The 24156-nt window shown below is 37.7% G+C and overlaps 1 protein-coding gene across 1 annotated transcript in view; it reads right to left on the bottom strand.

Moving 5' to 3' along the window:
* EXD1 (exonuclease 3'-5' domain containing 1) overlaps positions 1-24156 on the bottom strand; it is a 47693-nt gene that overhangs the window by 15301 nt on the left and 8236 nt on the right. The window contains 4 exon segments of the mRNA XM_081314392.1: positions 5041-5108; positions 13567-13697; positions 15892-15955; positions 22381-22449. Of these exon segments, the coding sequence (XP_081170518.1) occupies positions 5041-5108; positions 13567-13697; positions 15892-15955; positions 22381-22449 (332 nt within the window).

Below are 24156 nucleotides of genomic sequence, written 5' to 3' on the forward strand. Positions count from 1 at the left end.
ATTAACACCAAGATAAACACTAGAACAGCAATCAAGGTAAACAATATCCCAATCAAGGAACCACCAACTCAGACAAATAAGCTAACAGCAAACCACCAAGACTGCTCCCACCAACATTGATAAGGCAAGCCATTACTATATAAAAGGAGAGCAAATTCCACTATCTTCTAGCACTGATAACGTTACCTAGTTTGGTAATAAAATGTCTGCAAGAAAACAACCAAGCTGAGAGCGCGCCCAGGGCCTGACATGCTATAAGCAATTAAAAAGTGTGCCATAAATAGTGTTATCTTACAACAGTTGGGTTTATTCTTAATTTAGCTCCATAAATATGGCAACCTTTTGAAAGTGGGGGGCATAGGGAAGAAAACTTTGATCCACTGAAGGATTCTTCTGCTGCAAATGGAGAAGTTGCAATACAGGGAAAATCAATACAGATTTTGCCACTGTTCAGGAAGATTCCATGACTCTTTGAAATAGTTGTTCAGTGTGACTGGATCACACACTGAAAGCCTCACTCATAAAGCCTCATTCATTCACATAGCAGAAGAGTAATGGCCAGAAGTAGAGCATCAGCTTGCTGATTTCACCATTTCCTATGGATGCTCCCTAAGGTAGTTCTCAACTCACAACATAGCAGACCAAAGGACAGCAGCATTCCAAGCTCCAGATCAAGACATCACTAGTATCTTAAATGGGACTCAGAGTGCAGCCATTCTTCAATTCACCAAGCCTGGATGTGTTGTTGTTGTTAGTTGCGAAGTCGTGTCCGACCCATTGCGACCCTATGGACAATGTTCCTCCAGGCTTTCCTGTCCTCTACCATCTTCTGGAGTCCATTTAAGCTCACGCCTGCTGCTTCAGTGACTCCATCCAGCCACCTCATTCTCTGTCGTCCCCTTCTTCTCTTGCCCTCAATCTTTCCCAGCATTAGGCTCTTCTCCAGTGAGTCCTTCCTTCTCATTAGGTGGCCAAAGTATTTGAGTTTTAGCTTCAGGATCTGGCCTTCTAAAGAGCAGTCAGGGTTGATCTCCTCTAGGACTCATGATGTGCTCTGCATATAAGTTAAATAGGCAAGGTGACAGTATACAGCCTTGCCGGACTCCTTTCCCAATTTTGAACCAATCAGTGGTTCCATGACCAGTTCTCACTGTTGCTTCTTGGCCCGCATATAGGTTTCTCAAGAGACAAATAAGATGGTCTGGTACACCCATCTCTTTAAGGACTTGCCACAGTTTGTTATGATCCACACAATCAAAGGCTTTAGCATAGTCAATGAAGCAGAAGTAGATGTTTTTCTGGAACTCTCTAGCTTTCTCCATGATCCAGCGTATGTTGGCAATTTGATCTCTAGTTCCTCTGCCTCTTCGAAATCCTGCCTGTACTTCTGGTAGTTCTCGATCCACATACTGCTGAAGTCTAGCTTGTAGGATTTTAAGCATAACTTTACTAGCATGAGAAATGAGTGCAATGGTGCGATAGTTTGAACATTCTTTGGCACTGCCTTTCTTTGGAATTGGAATGTAAACTGATCTTTTCCAATCCTGTGGCCACTGTTGAGTTTTCCAAATTTGCTGGCAAATTGAGTGTAGCACTTTTACTGCATCGTCTTTTAAGATTTTGAATAGCTCAGCTGGAATACTGTCACCTCCACTAGCTTTGTTGTTGCTCAGCTTTTCTAAGGCCCACTTCACTTCACATTCTAGGATGTCTGGCTCGAGGTCAGTGACCACCTCATTGTGATTATCAGGGACATTAAGCTCATTCTTGTATAGTTCTTCTGTGTAATTTTGCCATCTCTTCTTAATCTTCTGCCTCTGTTAGGTCCCTGCCATTTTGGTCCTTTATCATGCCCATTTTTGCATTGAACGTTCCCTTCATCTCTCCAATTTTCTTGAAAAGATCTCTGGTCCTCCCTGTTCTATTGTTTTCTTCTATTTCTTTGCACTGTTCATTTAAGAAGGCATTCTTATCTCTTCTAGCTATTCTTTGGAATTCTGCATTTAATTGGGCATATCTTTCTTTTTCTCCCTTGCCTTTCGCTTCCCTCCTTTCCTCAGCTATTTGCAAAGCTTCCTCAGACAGCCATTTTGCTTTCTTGCATTTCTTTTTCTTTGGGATGGTTTTGGTTGCTACCTCTTGTACAATGTTGCGAACCTCTGTCGATAGTTCTTCAGGCACCCTGTCTATCAGATCTAATTCCTTAAATCTACTTGTCACCTCTACTGTATATTCAACAGGGATATGATTTAATTCATACCTGAGTGGCCTAGCGCTTTTCCCTACTTTCTTCAGTTTAAGCCTAAACTTTGCAATGAGAAGCTCATGGTCTGAGCCACAGTCAGCTCCTGGTCTTGTTTTTACTGACTGTATAGAGCTTCTCCATCTTTGGCTGCAGAGCACATAGTCAATCTGATTTCTGTGTTGACCATCTGGTGATGTCCATGTGTAGAGCCGTCTCTTGGGTTGTTGGAAAAGAGTGTTTGCTATGACCATCGTATTCTCTTGACAAAATTCTATCAGCCTGTACCCTGCTTCATTTTGTACTCCAAGGCCAAACTTGCCTGTTATTCCGGTTATCTTTTGGCTTCCTATTTTAGCATTCCAATCCCCCATGATGATAAGGACATCATTTTTTGGTGTTAGTTCTATAAGGTGCTGTAGGGCTTCATAGAACCGGTCAATTTCATCCTCTTCAGCACCGGTGGTTGGGGCATAGACTTGGACTACTGTGATATTGAATGGTTTGCCTTGGATTCGAACTGAGATCATTCTGTCATTTTGAGGATTGTATCCCAGTATTGCTTTTCCTACTCTTTTATTGACTATGAAGGCTACTCCATTTCTTCTGACGGATTCTTGCCCGCAGTAGTATACCTGATGGTCATCTGAATTAAATTCACCTATTCCTGTCCATTTTAGTTCGCTGATACCTAAGATGTCAATGTTCAGTCTTGTCATCTCTTGTTTGACCACATCCAGCTTTCCTTGATTCATGGATCTTACATTCCAGGTTCCTATGGAGAAAAAATCTTTACAGCATCGGACTTTCCTTTCACCACCAGACATATCCACAGCTGAGCGTCCTTTCGGTTTTGGCCCAGTCGCTTCATTCTTTCTGGCGCTACTAGTACTAGCCCTCTGCTCTTCCCCAGTAGCATATTGGATGCCTTCCGACCTGAGGGGCTCATCCTCCAGCGTCATATCATTTTGCCTTTTGGTACTGTCCATAGGGTTTTCATGGCAAAGATACTGGAGTGGGTTGCCATTTCCTTCTCCAGTGGATCACGTTTTGTCAGAACTCTCTGCTATGACCTGTCCGTCTTGGATGGCCCTGCACAGCATAGCTCATAGCTTCATTGAATTATGCAAGCCCCTTCGCCACGACAAGGCAGTAATCCATGAAGGGGATTACGCAAGCCTGGATGTACAGCTACACTTTTCACTTTAAACAAGAGGGGTGGTGACTATGGGAGCAGACCATGCTTTAGCTGTGATGGCCAGTGCTTTTTTTTTTCATAGAACGCACCAGAATGGAGTTCCGGCACCTTTTTTTTGATGGATTTTTCCAAGTTTTAAAAATAACTTTTGAAAATTTGATGTTTGGTCCATGTGGACTTGAGTTGCCTGGTTGAGCGTAGTAGGCTGGCGGCAAAATCATTAAAACGGTGCATGCGGGCTGCTTGTGTGTCGAGTCCGATGCATGCGTACTTCACGCTGGTTGCGATGGTGCTGCTCGGCTTGTGGCACTACTTGGCTTGTGATTGGTTGTGTGGTCACGCACTGAGCGCTTACTGCGGGAGGCAACCGTTATGTTTCGTTACACAACTGACAAGTGTGGGAGTGTGTACAGTAACTGACTGTACGAAATCGTTGGTGAATTGAAAATCTTTTTTAAATTTTTAGTGTAAAAGTGTGACCGCAAATTTTTTTGTTTAAAAAAAAAAAACTAATTACTTCTCAACCACCGGTCCTGCTAAGAACTGAATATATATATATATATTATATATATATATATATATATATTATATATATATATATATATATATATTATATATATATATATATATATATTATATATATATATATATATATATTATATATATAATATATTTATATATATATATATATATATATATATATATATATATATATATATATATATATATATATATATATATATATATATATATATATATATATATATATATATATATATATATATATATATATATATATATATATATAAAATAAAAGATTAACGAGATGTGAATTCCAGCACCATTTTCCTTACCAAAAAAAAAAAATACTGGTGAGGCTAGGAATTCAGCTGCTCCTTAGCCTGCCCTGGCCAGTCCAGAAACAGACTTGTTTCTTCTCAGCCGATGATCTATAGTGCCTGATTAAACTGACAAGCTGCGACCTATTTCTGACAGTCTCTTCCCTGCTAGGTAGGCATGGAGCGAGGAGTTTCCTATTCTCTCTGCTGTTAACAAAATGGCAGCTTCTATTTCCTCCCTCTTCGTCTCCATCAGATCTTAAACTTTAGATCTCAGAAGGCAGACTTCAGTTTTACTCTTGGTCCGCAACAAGGTAAATCTATCAAAGCATTTTATGAGAAAGAAATCTAAATTTCTACCCCAACACAATTTTCTGAGTAAGTGGATTATTTGAATTTTGGATCCCGATTAGGTGATCTGGAGGGAAGACTGGAATAATTTGGTTACCATATTTAGGCTGAAATATCATTCAAAATCACAAACAACCATGCTTTTCCATTAATTATAAGCACAAAACCCTAAATTGGAATTGCTCTTTTTCCTATGGTTTTTTTTAATGTATGAAATTTACATTTTAAAACATAATGCTATTTTCCCCATTTTTTACTTAAGATTTTTGTATCAACATATAAAAGGGCTTCACTAATTGCAGCCCTTGAACAAATCGTCTTGAGATATTCAGGATGATTTGAGTTTAAGACCCCTGGGATATAGCAAAATAATAAAACACCCTTGAGAAGAAGCAACAACTTCTACTTACAGCAGAACCAAATGTCTTCTGGAATTGATTGATAACAATATATTCTATGTTTTCCCCGTTATCTTCATCTGTAATACAATTAAAACAACCTCTGAAAGTGTTAACCTTATCTGTAATCACTATATAAGGTATAAAATAGATATGATGCTACAAAAATAGATAAACTAAGATTAATAATTCAAACCAATCAAGATAAAGCTGGTTTTTCAAAGCATCCTCACATAGGAGGCCTCTAAGACAAAATTATTCAGTTGGATTTCTGATAAGCAGTATTTTGCTAGCCACTTAACAAGATAAAGAATCCTTTCTTGTTTCAAATGATACCTATTTTGAAAAAAGATGCTAATTTGGACGATTGGCAGAAGGGTATTAATAAATTTATCTGGGTGGGGAAAAAATCAAGAGTTAAACTTAAGATTTTACAAGACGCTCGGGAAAGAGGAGGACTTAAGGCGCCTAATTTGAAATTATATTATGATGCGGTGGTTTTAACACTGGTTAGTGATTGACTTAATTTAACAAATAAAAGTATACTTCATCTTGAGGGATGGGACTTATTATATGGGTGGCATGCATATTTAATTTATGATAAAAAAGTTGACAGGGCTTTTAAATCTCATATTTTAAGAAGTGCTTTATCGCGTGTCTGGAAAAAGTATTATTATAAGTTAAATTATAAAATACCAATCTGGGGGATTCCTGGACACGCAATAGTGTATCTATGGGTGTGAATTTGGATATGATTTCTTATAAGGAATTACTTAGATTGGTAGGGAATGATTGGCAATTAAAGTCGTTAGCTGAATTAAAACAAGAAAATATTGTACAGTCCTGGTTTCAGTATGCTCAATTGCAAGCTAGGTGGAAGTTAGATCAAAAGGCTGGTATTACATTAATGGATGAAAATTTGGTAAAACAGATTAAAGATCAAAATCGAGCGCATATAAAGAGAATTTATAATGCTTTAATAGAATTGGATTCGGAAACGGAATTAGTTAAAGATTGCATGGTAAAGTGGGCCCAAAATATTCAAGAACCGATCCCATTGGATATATGGGAGGTAATTTGGGTTAGAAATGTAAAATTTACTCAGGCCCAAAATTTAAGAGAAAATTTTTATAAAATGTTTTATTGATGGCATCTGGATCCTAAAAAGTTGTCTTGTATGTATCCTAATTAACAGCCCAAATGTTGGAGATGTGGCAGTTTGGATGCTACTTATTTTCATATCTGGTGGACTTGTAGAAATATAAAAGCTTTTTGGATTAACATTTGGTGGAACATTCAAAAGATTTTTAAGAGAAAGATAAAGTTTACTCCACAATTATTTTTATTGGGTATTACAGATTGTAATACTAAAGAAACTAACTTAATGTTGAATTTAATAACTAACAGCTGCAAGGTTATTGGTAGGGCAATATTGGAAGAAGGATTGCTTGCCTACTATAAAAGAATGGACGCTTAAAGTGTCAAATTTAGCAGAAATGGCTAAAATTTCTGCTTATTTGAAGGATCATTCACAAGAAAGATACATTTCGGTCTGGAGAAGATGGATAGATTATATTCAGAATAAATATGGGACTAAAAAGTTCCATTTAGCCTATGAGTAAATTTTAGATTGTTATTATTATTAATAGTTTATTATAGTGGAATTTTTATTAGTTTTAAGTATATGGTATTATTACTATTTTTAGTATTAGTATGGTTTAATAATTTGGATATTGTACTGTTTAATTTTTAATTTGTTTATGTTTTTTATTATTGTTATGTATACTCTTATTTTGCTTGTACTTATGTTAAAGGGGAGTTAAAGTGCATTATGAACTTGGTTATTTATATAGTTGGTTAATGTTAGTTAGATTATGATTATTATATTTGTAACCCTGTACTCAGCTCTGGGAAGTGGGGGAGGGAGGGGGGGTTTGGGGGGTTGGTTTTGGGAATTTTTTGTAACTTTTATAAAACTTTTCAATAAAAAAAAAGAATCCAAAGAATCCCTCAAATTGAACTTCACTCCTAATATTGGTTTGCTTTATTCCACAGCTGAGCATTATGCCAACGTGTGGCTTAACAGTGCCCACAATCAAATGGTTGATGTCCAACTCCACCAGACAAGATGTATCATCTCTGGCATGTTGCATTCCACTCCTGTGCACTGGTTACTAGCAGCAATATCATACACCCCCACACTAGAACACAACAAGCTCTTGTCTGGCTATGATCAAGGATGCTGAATGACAAGGCCCTCCCTATTCACCAGGAAAATGAACAGCAGACCATAAGATTGAAGTCTCATTGGCCAGAATGGAAAACTGATGTTCACTTAAAAGCTACCCAGTTTAACCTCCAGAATCCTGGAGAGAGGAATGGTCCAAGGTATCTTCTTGTGGCATAGCCATTAATGATCCCTCTACCAAGCCACCTGGTTTTAACCTGCCTCGCTCTGTCTGAATGAAATTTAACAGAATTAGGTGTAATGCTGGAAGAAGTGCTTCTGCCCTGTACAGGGAAGGATGGCAAGATTCCCCTTGTTGCGATTATGATGCTCATATACAAACTACATTGTGTGCACAATTATTAGGCAAGTTGTATTTTGGAGAATTAATTTTCTTATTGAACAAGTATAGTGCTCTCGGTCAATCCAAAATGTTAATAAACCTCAAACCTGAATATTTAAGGAAGTAAAAGTGATGTTTTGGCTTTCTTAGGAGAATATCTATGTGGGCACAATTATTGGGCAACTATTAAGTGTGCAGAATGATTATACAACTAAATGAAAAATGAAATGTTACCCATCTCACTTGTTTATTTGCATCTGTTAAAGTGAGAATAAACAAAAAACTCAAAATGTATAAACATTTCTGACATTTCAAAACAAAAAAATCAGTGACCAATATAGCCATCCTTCTTTTCAATAACAGTCATAAGCCTTCCATTCATGGAGCCTGTCAGTTTCTTGATCTGTTGAAGATCAACATTCTGTGCAGCAACCCCAGCCTCGCAGACACTATTCAGAGAGGTGTGCTGTTTTCCTTCACCATAAATCTCCTGTTTAAGAAGGCCCCACAAGTTCTCAACAGGGTTTATGTCAGGTGAGGAAGGGAGTCAATATTCTTTCTTTAAGGCCTTTACTGGCTAGCCACGCAGTTGAGTACTTTGATGCGTGCAAGGGAGCATTGTCTTACATAAAAATCATGGTCTTCTTGAAAGATGCAGACTTTTTCCTGAAGGAAGTGTCTTCCAAAAACTGACAGTAGGTTTGGGAGTTGATTTTGAGTCCATCTTCAACCCAAAAAGGTCCAACTAGCTCATCTTTAATAATACCAGCCCATACCAGTACCCCACCTCCACTTTGCTGGCATCTGAGTCAAAGTGGAGCTCTGTATCCGTTACTGATCCAGCCACGAGCCCATCCATCTGGTCCATTAAGAGTTACTCTCATCTCATCAGTCCATAAAACCTTTGAAAAATCTGTCTTCAGGTATTTCTTGGCTCAGTCTTGCCATTTCAACTTATGTGTCTTGTTCAGTGGTGATCGGGTTTCAGCCTTCCTTACCTTGGCCATGTCTCTGAGCACTGAACACCTTGTACTTCTGGGCACTCCAGGTAGGTTGCAGTTCTGCAATTTAGGATGGGACCACTGGAGAATAATGGGTTCCTGGAAGCTTCATGTTTGATTCTTCTCAAAACTTTGGCAATTAATGTGTGTCTTTTTTTATCAAGACTTTTCTTGCAACCCTATTGACTACTTGCAACAAAATGTTTGATGGTTCCGTGATCACACTTCAATAACTTAGCAATTCCAAGACTGCATCCCTCTGAAACACTTTTTACAATTTTGACTTTTCAGAGTCAGCTAAATCTGTTTTTTGGCCCATTTTGACTGAGGAAAAGAAGCTGCCTCATAATTTTGCACACCTTGATATAGGGTGTTGATCTCCTTAGGCCACACCCTCCCTCATTACATAAATAAACATCACCTGATACACTTATATCCACTAAGCCAGGGGTGTCATGCCGAAACCATGCCCACCCCATCGCCGGCAATGGAAAAAAAGTCACGATATGTCGTGACACATCACGTGACGTTGCGAGCTTGACTAAGCATTCAGGTTTATACAGCTTGGAGGTGGAAAATATGCATGACGATGATACAATCAAAATACAACCCTTCCTAATAATTGTGCACACAGCGTATTACACATATTGCCCACAATATGTAATCTCTGGTTCCCTAGACCAGCCCGAAGCAAAGCCAGAGGATAACTGAATTGGACATTCAGTTATGAGTCTACTGCTGTATCCCCATAGATGTTTTGTATATAATTACATGGATTGTGTGTATATTTTTACTTCTCTTTTGTCATGTTCCCATTATACGTTAAATAAATAACTCCTAATATACAATTTTTGTACTGAAAGATTCCATTTGGCTTTATTATTCAATCTATATATATATCTATGAACAATTTTAATAAATATAAGTTTTGTCATTTGAGCTACTATGGGTGGTTGTATAGGAACATTCCATATCTCTTTCTTCAGTTACAAATGGAGTCCTATACTTATAAAGTATTAAAATATATCTTTATTTTTTTTTCCATGTTTTAAAAAAAATACATTAGGTTCCAATCCTATATTTAATAGTATACAGTGGAAGCCATGGTAGTTGAAAATCAATGTCCTCTTTTGCTCTGATGGACATATTTTATGCTAATATGAAGTTAATATTTGAGATGTTTATATATTCAATTTATATACTTGCCCATCTCATATTCATGACTCTAGGAAGTTTACAATTAAAACATAAATATTACCAAAAATAAGTCATACAAACAATAAAAACATATATACTACTAAATTATATTATACTGTTTTGTTTGTTTTGCAACCTAAGCTGAGCATCATTGTGCAGAAATTTGAATCAAGGTAACTCAAATCCACCAATTTATAAAATGCATATAAAATTTGGGACTCAAATCCATTAACTTATATAATGTATATAAAATCCAGGACTTATTACTTCCATGTAATTAAAATTTTAAGCATCTTCACACCAAGTTGTTACCACTGCAGCATCGTGGTCATCTGTGGTCATGTGATCGTGATTTTTGATGTCCCCTGCCAGCTTTTCCAGAAACAAAATCAATGGGGAAGCCGGAAGTAAGTCAGAAATCACCCCCTATGATGGTATATTGTGGGCAGGATTCCCAGGAGGGAAGGGATGCGTTCCAAAGTAAGAATAGGATAGGATAGGATAGATAGGATAGGATAGGATAGGATAGGATAGGATAGGATAGGATAGGATAGGATAGGATAGGATAGGATAGGATAGGATAGGATAGGATAGAAAGAATAGAATAGAATAGAATAGAATAGAATAGAATAGAATAGAATAGAATAGAATAGAATAGGAATAGAATAAAGAAATAGAATAGAATCTGGAAGACCTTGGAGATCTTCTAGTCCAGTTCCAGAACCTATACCATCTCAGACAGGTGAATGTCTAGTCTCTTTTTTAAAAACTCCAGTGATGGAGCGCCCACGATTTCTTGGCGTAAGCTGTTCCACTGGTTAATTGTCATCACTGTCAGGAAGTTTTTCCTTAATTCCAGGTTGCTTCTCTCATTGATCAGTTTCCAACCATTGTTTCTGTCCTTCCCTCTGGTGCTTTGGTGAATAACGTGACCCACTCTTCTTTGTGGCAGCCCCTCAAATACTGGAATAACTGCTATCATGTCTCCCCTATTTCTTCTTTTCTTTAGACTAGCCAAACCCAAGTCCTGTAGCCGTTCTTCGTATGTTTTAGTCTCCAGGCCTTGCTCTTCTCTGAATTTTTTCCAAATTCTCAAAAATGTTTTTGTAATACGGTGACCAAAATTGGCTGCAGTATTCCAGGTGTGGTCTTACTAGGGTTTTATAAAGCGGTACTAATATTTCACGTGATCTTGATTGTATGCCTCTCTTTATACAGCCTAGGATTCTATTAGCTTTTTTGGTTGCTGCTGCACACTGCTGTCTCATAGTCAAGTGATTGAATAAGAAGCAGTTCAGTTCAGTTCAGATAGTTTGTGTGAGACAAAGTGAATGCAGATAGCCCCTCCATAACATTTATCAGAGTTTATGCTTGATATAGACAATAGGGTGCTTCAGTTTTGCAAGTTTCTGTCTACAGATGTGGAACAGTAAAGTAAGGAAGAATCAACTCTTTCTTTGTTTGGTGGGCCTGACACTTCTATTCCCATTGCTTTTGTGCCTGCCCATGGTCATTTTAATTCTTTATGTAGGTAAGAAATATTTCTGAGATCATGGGTTGTCTACTTTACAAATAAAAGTCTTAGAGGATCCCAGCCACCACATTGCTTTTCAAATACTTAAACGTAAAATTAGAAAATCAATACAACTTAACCCAAGATAAACAAAGAACCACTTCTGTTTCTGCCATCAAAATCCACCCTATCATAAAGCTTACAATAAAGCATTCCTTAGCACATGTATTAGTTCTGTATTATATTTGGACATTCCACGGGGGATCAAGTCACCCAGTGTATTCTCCCCAACAAAATGTATTAATGATCACCAGTAGTAAGACAGTAGGACCATATGCTGTTTTTCTGTTGCAGCCCCTATGTTACAGACAGCTACCATCCTGAGGTCAGTTTATGGCAGTCCCAGTAGCCTTCCAGAAGCTAGTAAAAATAAGAACTTTTCAGTGAGTATTTGAGGAATGGTGCTTAGGTATTATAAGTATTGATGAAATGTATTATTAAGGTATTGCTGTTTTAGTTTAAATATTGTTTTATTATTGTAAACTCCTGGGAATCCAAGCACATTATTGCAGCATGTGTATCAATATAAATATATGTATATGTGTAGATAAATATCTCAAAAAAATGGAAAATCCAATATGCCTTTTAGCAATATGTGAATGCAATGTATGTTTGTTGAATAAAAAGAAAGATTATAAAAGATCGTATTTATAACATGACTAGGAAAAAAGAAGCCAAGTATGCGCTAATTGGATGTTTTACTTTACCATTTACTGGTTTTTCTAGTTTCTTGGTTAACCTTTTCTAGGCATAATAAACCTAAAGTAAAGGTAAAAAATCAACATTTGATGGCTATATACGCTTATCAATGTGGTGTTTTCGGGAACAATTAAAAAATGGTTTACGATTCTCTTTTTCTGGGATGTTTTTTCAGCTTCCCCATTTGCCCTGTAGCCTTGGGATCTCCTTATGCTCTTTCATCAAATGAGACAAGATCTAAGCCAATTTAGTTGTGAGGACCAAGCCAGATTCGAAGAGCCTGAGACTTCATAGGCCTATTACCATAATAGTCACAAACACCAATTATTCCTTCAACTTAAAATCAACCAGAGATAAGATTTTAACGTGGGGGACCGATTGGAAAAGAGAAAGAGGGGGCCAAATGGCTTTAGGCTTATAAATATCCATTACTAGTTTTTTTTTCTAATATCAACTTTTCTAACATTTGTAATACAATTAGCTGCATTGGCTTCCGGTTGCCCTCCGGGTGAGATTCAAGGTGCTGGTGATGACCTATAAAGCCCTAAATGGCGTGGGTCCGGGATATTTGAGGGAACACCTGCTGCCGGCATCAAGTTCCCTTCGTCCTGTGCGCTCCCACAGGGAGGGCCTTCTCAGGGTGCCGCCGGCAAAGGATTGCCAGCTGGCAACACCCAGGGGGAGGGCCTTCTCTGTGGGCACGCCTGACCTTTGGAACCAGTTACCCGTAGAGCTCAGGACTGCCCCTGATCTTCGTTCGTTCCGCCGGGACCTGAAGACCTGGCTCTTTGAGCTTTCCGGCCAGGACTGAGAATTTTAACTTATTGTAATTGGGTTTTAATTGGAGCTATAGGCGTTTTATATTTTACTCAAGGATAATTTAATTATTTTAATTGTTATTAACTTTTTGTATTTGTAGTGTTATTTTAATTACCTTGTGAACCGCCCTGAGTCCCATGGGAGAAGGGCGGTATATAAGTTTGATAAATAAATAATAAAATAATAATAATCAAAGAGCTGTGTCCTTGAATCTCCACCCAGTAGCTCTTAAGTAATGATTGGAATAAAATGTGGCAGTAACTTTTTTCCAAAAACAGCCAGGGTTGGTTAGATGTTGCTACCTGTTGATACCTTTTAAGTCCATCTAAAACTTAATATAACTGTTTCTTCCTGACAACGTGAGGAAAACCTAATTTTTGTTAAATGGAGGTTTGCCACCAAATTTCAGTAATATGTGATCTTGGGTGTCTCTGGAGGTTTCTAAACACTAAGATGATAATAGAAGTGGTATCAGCAATCCATGATAAACCAAATTGACAAAACACAGGTAACATCCTCAGACAAATGCAGCCATTACATATTTGTACCCCTTTATTTGCATGCCATTGTCATCACACACTTTTTATCATTTGCCATCCTGTTCCATGGATGCTCATGCATTGTGCAGGACATAAATGATTTCCAAATTAAGTACCGAAGTGAATTTTTTGATAATTACCAGGAAACTTATACTTAACATTGCCCAAACAGAGTTGCTGGCTCACTTGGGAAACAACATTAGCTCTCTGGGTGTTTTGATCCAGCAGTGATTCTTGGTCGATTTCAGACAACTTAGTAAGTGGAAATTCCCTGCAGAAAATATTATTTGAATTTCGTTTAATAAAAGTTAAATTGTTGTCAGGATGCTGGTTACATTTTAGCCAACCCAAATTACACTGTTTTACGTACAGTAATGAGTTTTATCAAATATGCTTTTGGCTGCAGATGTTAACTGTTCTTTAAACCTGCCTTTATCAGCTAATTACTCAAATGTCATTCAAAAGAGAGAGAAAAGTCCTTTAGCTTTAACTGAATGCAGGTCAATTATAAAGATTATGATACAAAAAGAAATTTAATGCATCAAATAAGGCAGCATCTGAGGCATGGCTAGTGGGTAATGGAGCAAAAAAGCTAGATCTAAGGAATTCAACCGTAGTACTTATATAGACTTTGTCCCAAAGACAAAGGAATGTAAAATAAATGGCCACCTACAGTTTTCTTATTTATATTTTGTTTTTTGAAAAAGATAAATTCAGTAACTAAATGGCAGTTTTAATGCAACCATCAGTTAAAAGTTGCCTACAATACAAAGTCTTCACAGTCATAGCCACTCCTTCTCTGGAACAGCACTGCTCCCAAGGTTAGATTGGCTCCCATCCTTTTGGGTTTTTTTTAGAAAGCTATTTAGTCTGCTATTCCATGGAGTCCTAGAAGCAGAGTTGTGATAAGGACGACCCTTGTACTATCAATCAATTTTAATCAGAAAAATTATATTAAAAATAGCAAAAAAAAGGAAAAGTAATAATATATAGATTTGTATCATCTGTTGCCACATTTTCATCACAGTAAGACCAAATTTAGCTATAGAATTGGTTTATAGAATAATTATCCATCCTTCCTGGGTTGACCTTCCTGGACACTGAGGGATAAGATGTAATTATCCCAAATATTCCTATAGACGTTACAATATAAGAGTCTACAGTGAATTGCTTTTATTTTTCCACAGATCTACATGGGTGGGTAAGCTTCATTATAGGTAGTCCTTGACTCACAATCACAGCTGGGAATCAGAATTTCCATTGCTAAGCAAGGCAGTTGTTAAGTGAGCGGCACCTGATTTTACAACCTTCTGCAGTTAAGTGAATCATGCAGTCATTAAACAAATCTGGCTTCCCAGACTTTGTGCGTCAGAAGCTAGCTGGGAAGGTCACAAATAGCAATCATTTGATCCTGGGTTATTGCAACTGTTGCAAATACTGTACATGCGAAGAGCCTGAATTTTGATCACGTGATCTTGGAGATGCTGCGGTAGTCATAAAATGATGAATAGTCATGACTCACTTTTTTCAGTGCCATTGTTAACTTTAAATGAATAGTGATGTCGAGGACTACCTATAGTGAGGTTTTATAGTACTATCCTACAAAGTGAAGACCTTCCTGTTATGGTTTGATTTCTGTTGTTACTCCTTGGTGGGAGCTGACAGTATACAACAGCCTAATCAAGGAACCACTAAGAACACTCCCACCAACACTGACAGGGTAAGCCACGCTGGCTGAGAATTCTGGGAGTTGAAGTCCACAAGTCATAAAAGGGCCAAGTTTGAGGACCCCTGCACTATTATATAAGAAGAGAGCAATAGTACTCCCTTCTAGCACTGATGATGTTACCTAGCTGGGTGATGAAATGTCTGCAAGAAAACAACAGTGCTGAGAGAGCACTAAGGGCTCCACAGTAAGATGGGTGTCTTAATCCAACATTTGTGGATTCAATCATGATTAAGCAAAACAAGGCTTAGCACAATGCCTGAATCTAGATTGAATCTCTACTTCAGCTAATTTCATTATTTCTGACAAGCATAGGGAGGAGATGAGCTCTAAAATAGGATGCTAGGAAATTGACTTCTTAGCCAGAAATTTACATAATTTTGGGGTGAAGATCTTGAAAATACAATATTTAGAGCAGCCTCCTTATTGATATTAAAGTAAAGCAGGTTCATGACAAATACATATTTATAGTATGATAGTATATAATAGCATTTCTTTGGCTGGAAATAATGGCATAGCACTTCAACACTAAATTGGAGAAGGCTATATTATATGTAATAGATACACATACTATATATACCTGAACATTATTAAATAATAGTGGGCAGCCTTAATTTCCTTATGTTCATGGTCCACTGTTTGATAGATCACTAGTATATAAATAAGATTTTCCACTGACAATACTTTTCCTAATAGCCAGGATCTCAGTAATTTCTCATAACAAAAATCTCATGTGTACCTGGATCCAGTAGGAGTGAAATTTCTTTCTGGAGCAGATTGTTCTAAGTCATCAAGCAATTCCACTGAAATATAAAACAGCTCCTATTAAGGATTTAAAGTTCAACCAGGAACTATACTTAATAACCAGACGAGATAAGTTAAAAGTGAATACAGACATAGTAACAAGTAAACCTGCTAGGATTAGAGCATGATAGAAAATAGGTTTAATCAAGTAGCAACAAGCTATGAAATATGCATGTTACATACCACAACAGGATTACATAATTTTACATGTAAGCTTTATGCAAATAGAATATAGGCTGCAATGGTTTATTCTAAATTAACTCTCTTAAAACCATTTTGGCTTTGTCGTCAAAGAAACTCTTTGCAATAGCAGCTTGTTGTTTTAAGATTTTCCAAATATGGCAAATTCAGAAGAGTGGAACTTTTCAAGGTTTTGAGATAGATTAGAAATAGCAGACAGGGAAGAGAACAAGCAAACATGTTTCAAAAAAAAACTACACGCAGGTCATTTTCTGCAGCTTATATACTCAACACAGTCCTAAATATTTTTCCCCAATAAACTGGCTCTTACTTTATTAGCACAGATAAGGATTAAAAATGTGAAGAAAAAGACTTCCAGCGATACCTCAATTTTGGACACTTCTCACTACTCCTATTATGATCCATAATTAGAACACGGAACATAGAACATAGAATACTAGGACTGGAAGGGTCCTTAGAGGTCTTCTAGTCCAACCTCCTGCTCAGGCAAGCAACCATTCCAGACAAATGGCTGTCCAGCCTCTTCTTGAAATTCTATCTGCTGACCTGAACCAGAAACAAAAGTCACTCTCCCACCCTCAGCTGCTGCAGGTCCAACAGCAAAGTTCTCTTCGCTCCTTATGCCATCTAAAAAGAAAAAATACACCCTTCCCCTTCAGCTGAGCCCTGAGGCTTTGTATATTTGATCTAAGGTACAAAAGAGGGAAATCCAAAACTGGCATTTCCTTTTCGGGATCAGAAGCCAGAAGATGAAAGGAATGAATGATACAAGAGTTCTACGTAATGTGAAAAATTGATTACAGCAGTTTTATAAACTATACAGGTAGTCCTCGACTTACAACAGTTCATTTATTGACCATTTAAAGTTACAACAGCACTGCATGTTTTTCCTACTTAGCTTTTAAAGTTACAATGGTTGTAACTATGTTTTTCATACTTACGACCGACCGTCGTAGCTGTTCTCTACCAGCCTACTACCGGCCCTGCAGAAAAGGCAGGGACAACCCCTTTACAAAACGGCAAGAGGCTGGAACTAAGCCTGCCAAATGTATTGACACAAAACAGAGCAAACAGAGCAAACACGAACCATGAAACAGGAGCTATTCAAACGGTTGCCTTCAGCAAACCAGCCCTCCCACACATTCCCCTTTTAAACAGTTCAGGGCATGGCTTCTCTCTGCCTCCTTCCGAGGTGCCCCATTGCCTTCCTCTGTTTACTCCTGATTGACTGCCTCCTGCGTCCTTGAACAGGGCCAGCTGTGGGTCATCTTCATCCACGCTGTCAGGCTCACACAGCTGGGTCTGCGTCGTAACCAGATGGGAGGGGCCTGGCTGAGGGCTCTGCGGAGCCTCAAGGCTATCCTCAGCAAGCTCCTCCTCTGAATCGTCTGACCCAACTGCCGAACCCACAGGCTGACCCTGAATCACAACAGTAGCATCCCCATGGTCACCTGGTCAAAATTCAGATGTTTGGCAACTGACTCATATTTATGACTGTTGCAGTGTCCTGGGGGAGGTCATGTGATCACCTTTTGCGACCTTCTGACAAGCAAAGTCAATGGGGAAGCCAGATTTGCTTAACAACTGTGTTACTAACTTAACAGCTGCAGTCATTCGCTTAACTACTGTGGCAAGAAAAGTCGTAAAATGGGGCAAAACTCACTTTACAACTCCTTTGCTTAGCAACAGAAATTTTGGGCTCAATTATGGGTGTAAGTCGAGGACTACCTATAATGCAGTTAATTGCGAAAAGAGCACCAACCACTTAGGCCAATACCAGCTGGGAATCCTGATACAAAATCCTCATACGAAAGTGCCCTTAGCATGCACAGTATTAGGCCTAATTGCTTTGGCAGGTTAGCTTTCAAATCCTGTTCATCTGTGAACATTCTGCTTTAAAGGAAATGAAGATTAACAGAATCTCAGTAAACTTTAGAAATAATATGTAGGAAAAACAGTCCAACCTATCAAAAACAGTGCCATAAAAAACAGATTAGAAACACACGTTCAGATAGGCAAGAAAATGATAAGTGAGCACCTGTCCACCCTAGATGAGTTCAAATCACCAGGACCTGATGGATTATACCCCAAGGTTCTCAAGGAACTGGCAGATGTGATCTCAGAACCACTCAACTATATCTTTCAACTATATCTTTCCTGGAGCACTGGGAAATTACCAGGGGACTGGAAAAGAGCTGATGTAGTTCCCATCTTCAAAAAAGGGAAAAAAAATAAATCCAGGAAACTACAGACCTATCAGCCTGACCTCAATACCTGGGAAGATTCTGGAAAAGATAATAGAACAACGAATCAGCGAACACCTAGAGGCAAAGTCATTACTATGCTGTGGATATAATTTACTTGGACTTCAGTAAGGCATTTGATAAAGTAGATCACAACCTACTACTTGATAAGATAAAAAATGTGGGTTAGACAGCATCACCATCAGATGGATTCGTAGCTGGCTGACCAGCTGTACTCAGCATGTGGTCCTCAATGGAACTGCATCTACATAGAGGGAAGTGTGTAGTGAGGTGCCCCAGGGCTCTGTTCTAGGCCCAGTGCTCTTCAACATCTCCATCAACGATTTGGATGAGGGGATAGATGGGGAACTCATCAAATTTGCAGACGACACCAAGCTGGCAGGAATAGCCAACACACCAGAAGACAGGCTTAAGATACAGGAGGATTTGGAGAGACTTGAACATTGGGCGCTATCTAACAAAATGAAATTCAGTTGTGAAAAAAGTAAGGTTCTACATTTAGGCAAGAAAAACCAAATGTTCAGGTATAGTATATGTGGCACCTTGCTCAATAGTAGTAACTGTGAGAGGGATCTTGGAATCCTAGTGGACAATCACTTAAATATGAGCCAGAAGTGTGCTGCAGCTGACAAAAAAGCCAACACAGTGCTAGGCTCCATTAACAGAGGAATAGAATCAAGATCACGTGAAGTATTCATACCACTTTACAATGCCTTGGTGAGGCCACACTTGGAATACTGCATCCAGTTTTGGTCACCACAATGTAAAAAAGATGTTGAAACTCTAGAAAGAGTACAGAGAAGAGCAACAAAAATGATTAGGGGACTGGAGACTAAAACATGCTGAGCTTGTCGATCAGAAGATCGGCAGTTTGGCGGGTCGAATCCTGAGTGCCGCGTAGCAGATTGAGCGCCTGTTACTCGTCCCAGCTTCTGCCAACCTAGCAGTTCGAAAGCACATAAAAATGCAAGTAAAAAAATAGGGACCACTACGGTGGGAAGGTAACAGCGTTCCATGCGCCTTTGGCGTCTAGTCATGCCGGCCACATGACCACGGAGACGTCCTCGGACAAGCGCTGGCTCTTCGGCTTTGAAACGGAGATGAGCACCGGCCCCTAGAGTTGGAAACGACTAGCACGCATGTGCGGGGGAACCTTTACCTTTTATGTTTAATGAAAAGAAGGACTAGGGGTGACATACTAGCAGTATTCCAATATCTCAGGGGTTGCCACAAAGAAGAGGGAATCAAGGTATTCTCCAAAGCGCCTGAAGGCAGGACAAGAAGCAACAGATGGAAACTAATCAAGGAGAGAAGCAGCCTAGAACTAAGGAGAAACTTCCTGACAGTTACAACAATTAACCAGTGGAACAACCTGCCTCCAGGGAGTGAGTTTGGATATGGTTTCTTATAAGGAATTACTTAGATTGGAAGGGAATGATTGGCAACTTAAATCATTAGATGAGTTAAGACAAGAAAACGTAAGTTACTCTTGGTTTCAATATACCCAATTGAAAGCTAGGTGGAAGTTAGATCAAAAGGTTGGCATCACAATTACAGATCAAAATTTAGTAAAACAAATTAGAGACTTAAATTGTGCACATATAAAGAGGATATATAATGCTTTAATTGAATTGGATTCGGAAGCAGAATTAGTTAAAGATTGTATGATAAAGTGGGCACAAAATATTCAGGAACCAATTTCGCTGGACACTTGGGAGATAATTTGGGTTAGAAATGTTAAATTTACTCAGGCTCAAAACTTAAGAGAAAATTTTTATAAAATGTTTTATAGATGGCATCTGGATCCCAAGAAGTTGTCCAACATGTATCCTAACTTACAGTCTAAATGTTGGAGATGTGGTAGTTTAGAAGCCACCTATTTTCATATGTGGTGGACTTGTAGAAATATAAAAGCTTTTTGGATTAAAATTTGGTGGAACATTCAAAAGATTTTTAAGAGAAAGATAAAGTTTTCTCCGCAATTGTTTTTATTGGGTATTGTTGTAGATTGCGATGTTAAAGAAACCGATTTGATGTTGAATATGATAACAGCAGCACGGTTACTGGTGGGACAATATTGGAAGAAGGATAGTTTGCCTACTATAGAAGAATGGGTGTTTAAAGTTTCGAATCTTGCAGAAATGTCTAAGATTTCTGCTTACTTGAAATATCATTCACAGGAAAGATATATTTCAGTTTGGAGGAGATGGATAGATTATATTCAGAATAAATATGGGACTAAAAAGTTCCATTTAGCTTGTGAGTAGATTTTAGAGGGATATTGTTATTGATCTTAGTGTTGGTACTTTGTATGTATCTATGTTAAAGGGGAGTTAAAGCACATTATGAATTTGGTTAATTGTATATTATGCATAATTTTTATTTAGAATATGATTATTATAACTATAATCCTGTATTTAGCTCTGGGAAGTGGGGGGGGGAAGTGGGCGGTTTTGGGGTGGGGGGGGGATTTGGGGATATATTGTAAAATCTTGTTTTTGTAAAACTCTTTAATAAAAGAGATTGGCAGTTTGGCGGGTCGAATCCTGAGTGCCGCGTAGCAGATTGAGCACCTGTTACTCGTCCCAGCTTCTGCCAACCTAGCAGTTCGAAAGCACATAAAAATGCAAGTAGAAAAATAGGGACCACTACGGTGGGAAGGTAACAGCGTTCCGTGCGCCTTTGGCGTCTAGTCATGCGGGCCACATGACCACGGAGACGTCCTCGGACAAGCGCTGGCTCTTCGGCTTTGAAACGGAGATGAGCACCGGCCCCTAGAGTCAGAAACGACTAGCACGCATGTGCGGGGGAACCTTTACCTTTTATGTTTAATGAAAAGAAGGACTAGGGGTGACATACTAGCAGTATTCCAATATCTCAGGGGTTGCCACAAAGAAGAGGGAATCAAGCTATTCTCCAAAGCACCTGAAGGCAGGACAAGAAGCAACAGATGGAAACTAATCAAGGAGAGAAGCAGCCTAGAACTAAGGAGAAACTTCCTGACAGTTACAACAATTAACCAGTGGAACAACCTGCCTCCAGAATGCTCCAACATTAGAAGTTTTTAAGAAGAGACTGGACAAGCGCTGGCTCTTCGGCTTTGAAACGGAGATGAGCACCGGCCCCTAGAGTCAGAAACGACTAGCACGCATGTGCGGGGGAACCTTTACCTTTTATGTTTAATGAAAAGAAGGACTAGGGGTGACATACTAGCAGTATTCCAATATCTCAGGGGTTGCCACAAAGAAGAGGGAATCAAGCTATTCTCCAAAGCACCTGAAGGCAGGACAAGAAGCAACAGATGGAAACTAATCAAGGAGAGAAGCAGCCTAGAACTAAGGAGAAACTTCCTGACAGTTACAACAATTAACCAGTGGAACAACCTGCCTCCAGAATGCTCCAACATTAGAAGTTTTTAAGAAGAGACTGGACAGCCATTTGTCTGTAATGGTAGGGTTTCCTCCCTGAGCAGGGGGTTGGACTAGATGACCTCCAAGGTCCCTTCCATCCTCCTCATCATCATCATCAATATTGGAACTTACCCAACAGACCTTTATTATAGTCTTACAAAGTGTTTTGTGAAACCTGTATGATTATGTCTATAGATTCCAATGGATCCAAAATATTTTATATATAATTAATTCTCAAACAGAACCCAATTCAATAAAATCAAAGCAATATAATTGCAATATTTCTTGAGAAATAGTTTTATAGTAATTCATTTCACCGTTTTGTTCTAAGGCTTAAGATAAAATCAACGATCTAATGAAAATGTATTCAAAAATATATTTAAAACTTTTTTCATACTTCAGTCAGTATCAAAGAATATATGGTAAATATTGTCAGCTGGAAATTTGAGATTGGAAAAGATTCCTAATTAATATAAGGTCTTGAAAATATCAGTTTACATTATATCAAATATCAAATATTTTCTAAATGTAATTGTAAAATATTCTCACCATTAACAATTTCATGGCCAAAGAACCTCTTTATTCCAGGCACACTTCTGCCGTTTTCCAAATTCTTAACTGAAAGAAACAAACAGAATCAGCGTCATCTCTTTAGATAAACAAAAAAAATGGTTTAATACTAAAATTTAGAACAATAAGAATAAAATATTTTTGAATACTGTAATGGATGTGACAATGCTCAGAAATAATTATTTCCTCTATAAATAGTTATACATAGTTATAACTTACTCAGAAATAGTAAGTTCCCTTCCATGAACTTCTATTCTTTAATTAACTAAATATACACTAATATTACTTTTGATAAAGCTGTCTTCTTTGCTAGCAATCTTTTACGCACCAATCCTAAAACATAATACATATAATAACAAATACATTTAAATAAAATACATTGGTAAAGCTTTGGAATCAATATGAAGAAAAGTATAACTAAAATTATTAGGAGACTAAAATAGTTAAAATGTATTTTTCAGCTTAGAGCAAAGGCTTGTATGGTGAGACAAAGGTGAAAAAAATGAGGTCAAAAAGAAGTTTTTTCCTCTTTCAATGAAACGGAGGGTCATCCATTGAAATTAAATATGTGGAGATAGTAGATCAATAAGTTGTAGCACATCTTCACTCAGAGCATAGTTAATCCAAATAATTCACTGCATCAAATATGGTTGTAATCACCAATTTAGATTGCTTTTAAAGGAGGGTTAGATAATTCAAGAATAGTGGCCCCTCAATTTATAGTATCTTCTAAATCATAGATACCATACTTTAAATACCAGCAACAATGATAAAATGCAGTTACCATCTGTTCTGCTTGAAATATTCCCACAGTAATCCAACTGGTTGCTTTATAATATTAGAAGATACTTCGGCTTGATTCTGCAGGGTGAGTACATGTGTATGGGGGTCAGCTTTTATTGTTCTAAAAGTATAGTAGTGAATAATTTGAACTCTACTCTTAATATTTCTAAGTTCTAAACAGCACTTGCAGATTTCCCTGGAATTTAAAATATTGATAGATTAATCCAGAAATAGTTGTAGAAAAATGTAGAAGTACTGTGTAACTCTTAACTTGAATGTTCATCCTTTGTCTTTACCCTTGCTATCACAGAATCAGTGGACTTTAATGTGTTTTCAGCTTCAGAAGAGCAGGCTGCAATCTGCACATCAAATAAATCAGAAAGTATTTCTGTTTACATGCATCAAATTAAGTTAACTGAAGGACCGCCTTCTTCCATATATATAGTCTTCGTTAGGATTTATGTTGGAAGGAATGTTCTGTGCCTCTGAGATTTGACAGATGACTACTAATAAAATAACCTCTTTTCTACTGGCCCTAAAACTATAAAACTTCTTGCTAAATTTTATTTTCAAGCACATTTAATTATTATATTTGTGGTGAGAAAAACCCAGTCTGTTGTTTCAAACTTACTATTTATATACTACTCTTCCTTAGAAGCCTCAAAATAATTAAGCATAGAATAATTGTAAATAAAGCCAAAAAGGCAGCAAAGATATAAAAATTAAATCAAGGTTAATATTTAAAAAGCATTTAAAATGCATTTAACATAATTACAGAATTTTCTTTTAATCTGGAGAATTGAGACTTATTAGATTTTGTATATTTATTTTATGCATGTTTTAAAATACATAACAATATTTACTATTATTAAGTACCGGTACCTTGAATGTTCAGCTATAAAGAAGGGTATACATTAAAAAATTGCTTGAACTCACTAATGTTTTCATTGTTAAAGCAACACGCTGTTATCT

This window comes from Vipera berus (assembly GCF_964194415.1).
Source record: "Vipera berus genome assembly, chromosome: 1".
In the NCBI taxonomy this organism is placed as follows: Eukaryota; Metazoa; Chordata; class Lepidosauria; order Squamata; family Viperidae; genus Vipera; species Vipera berus.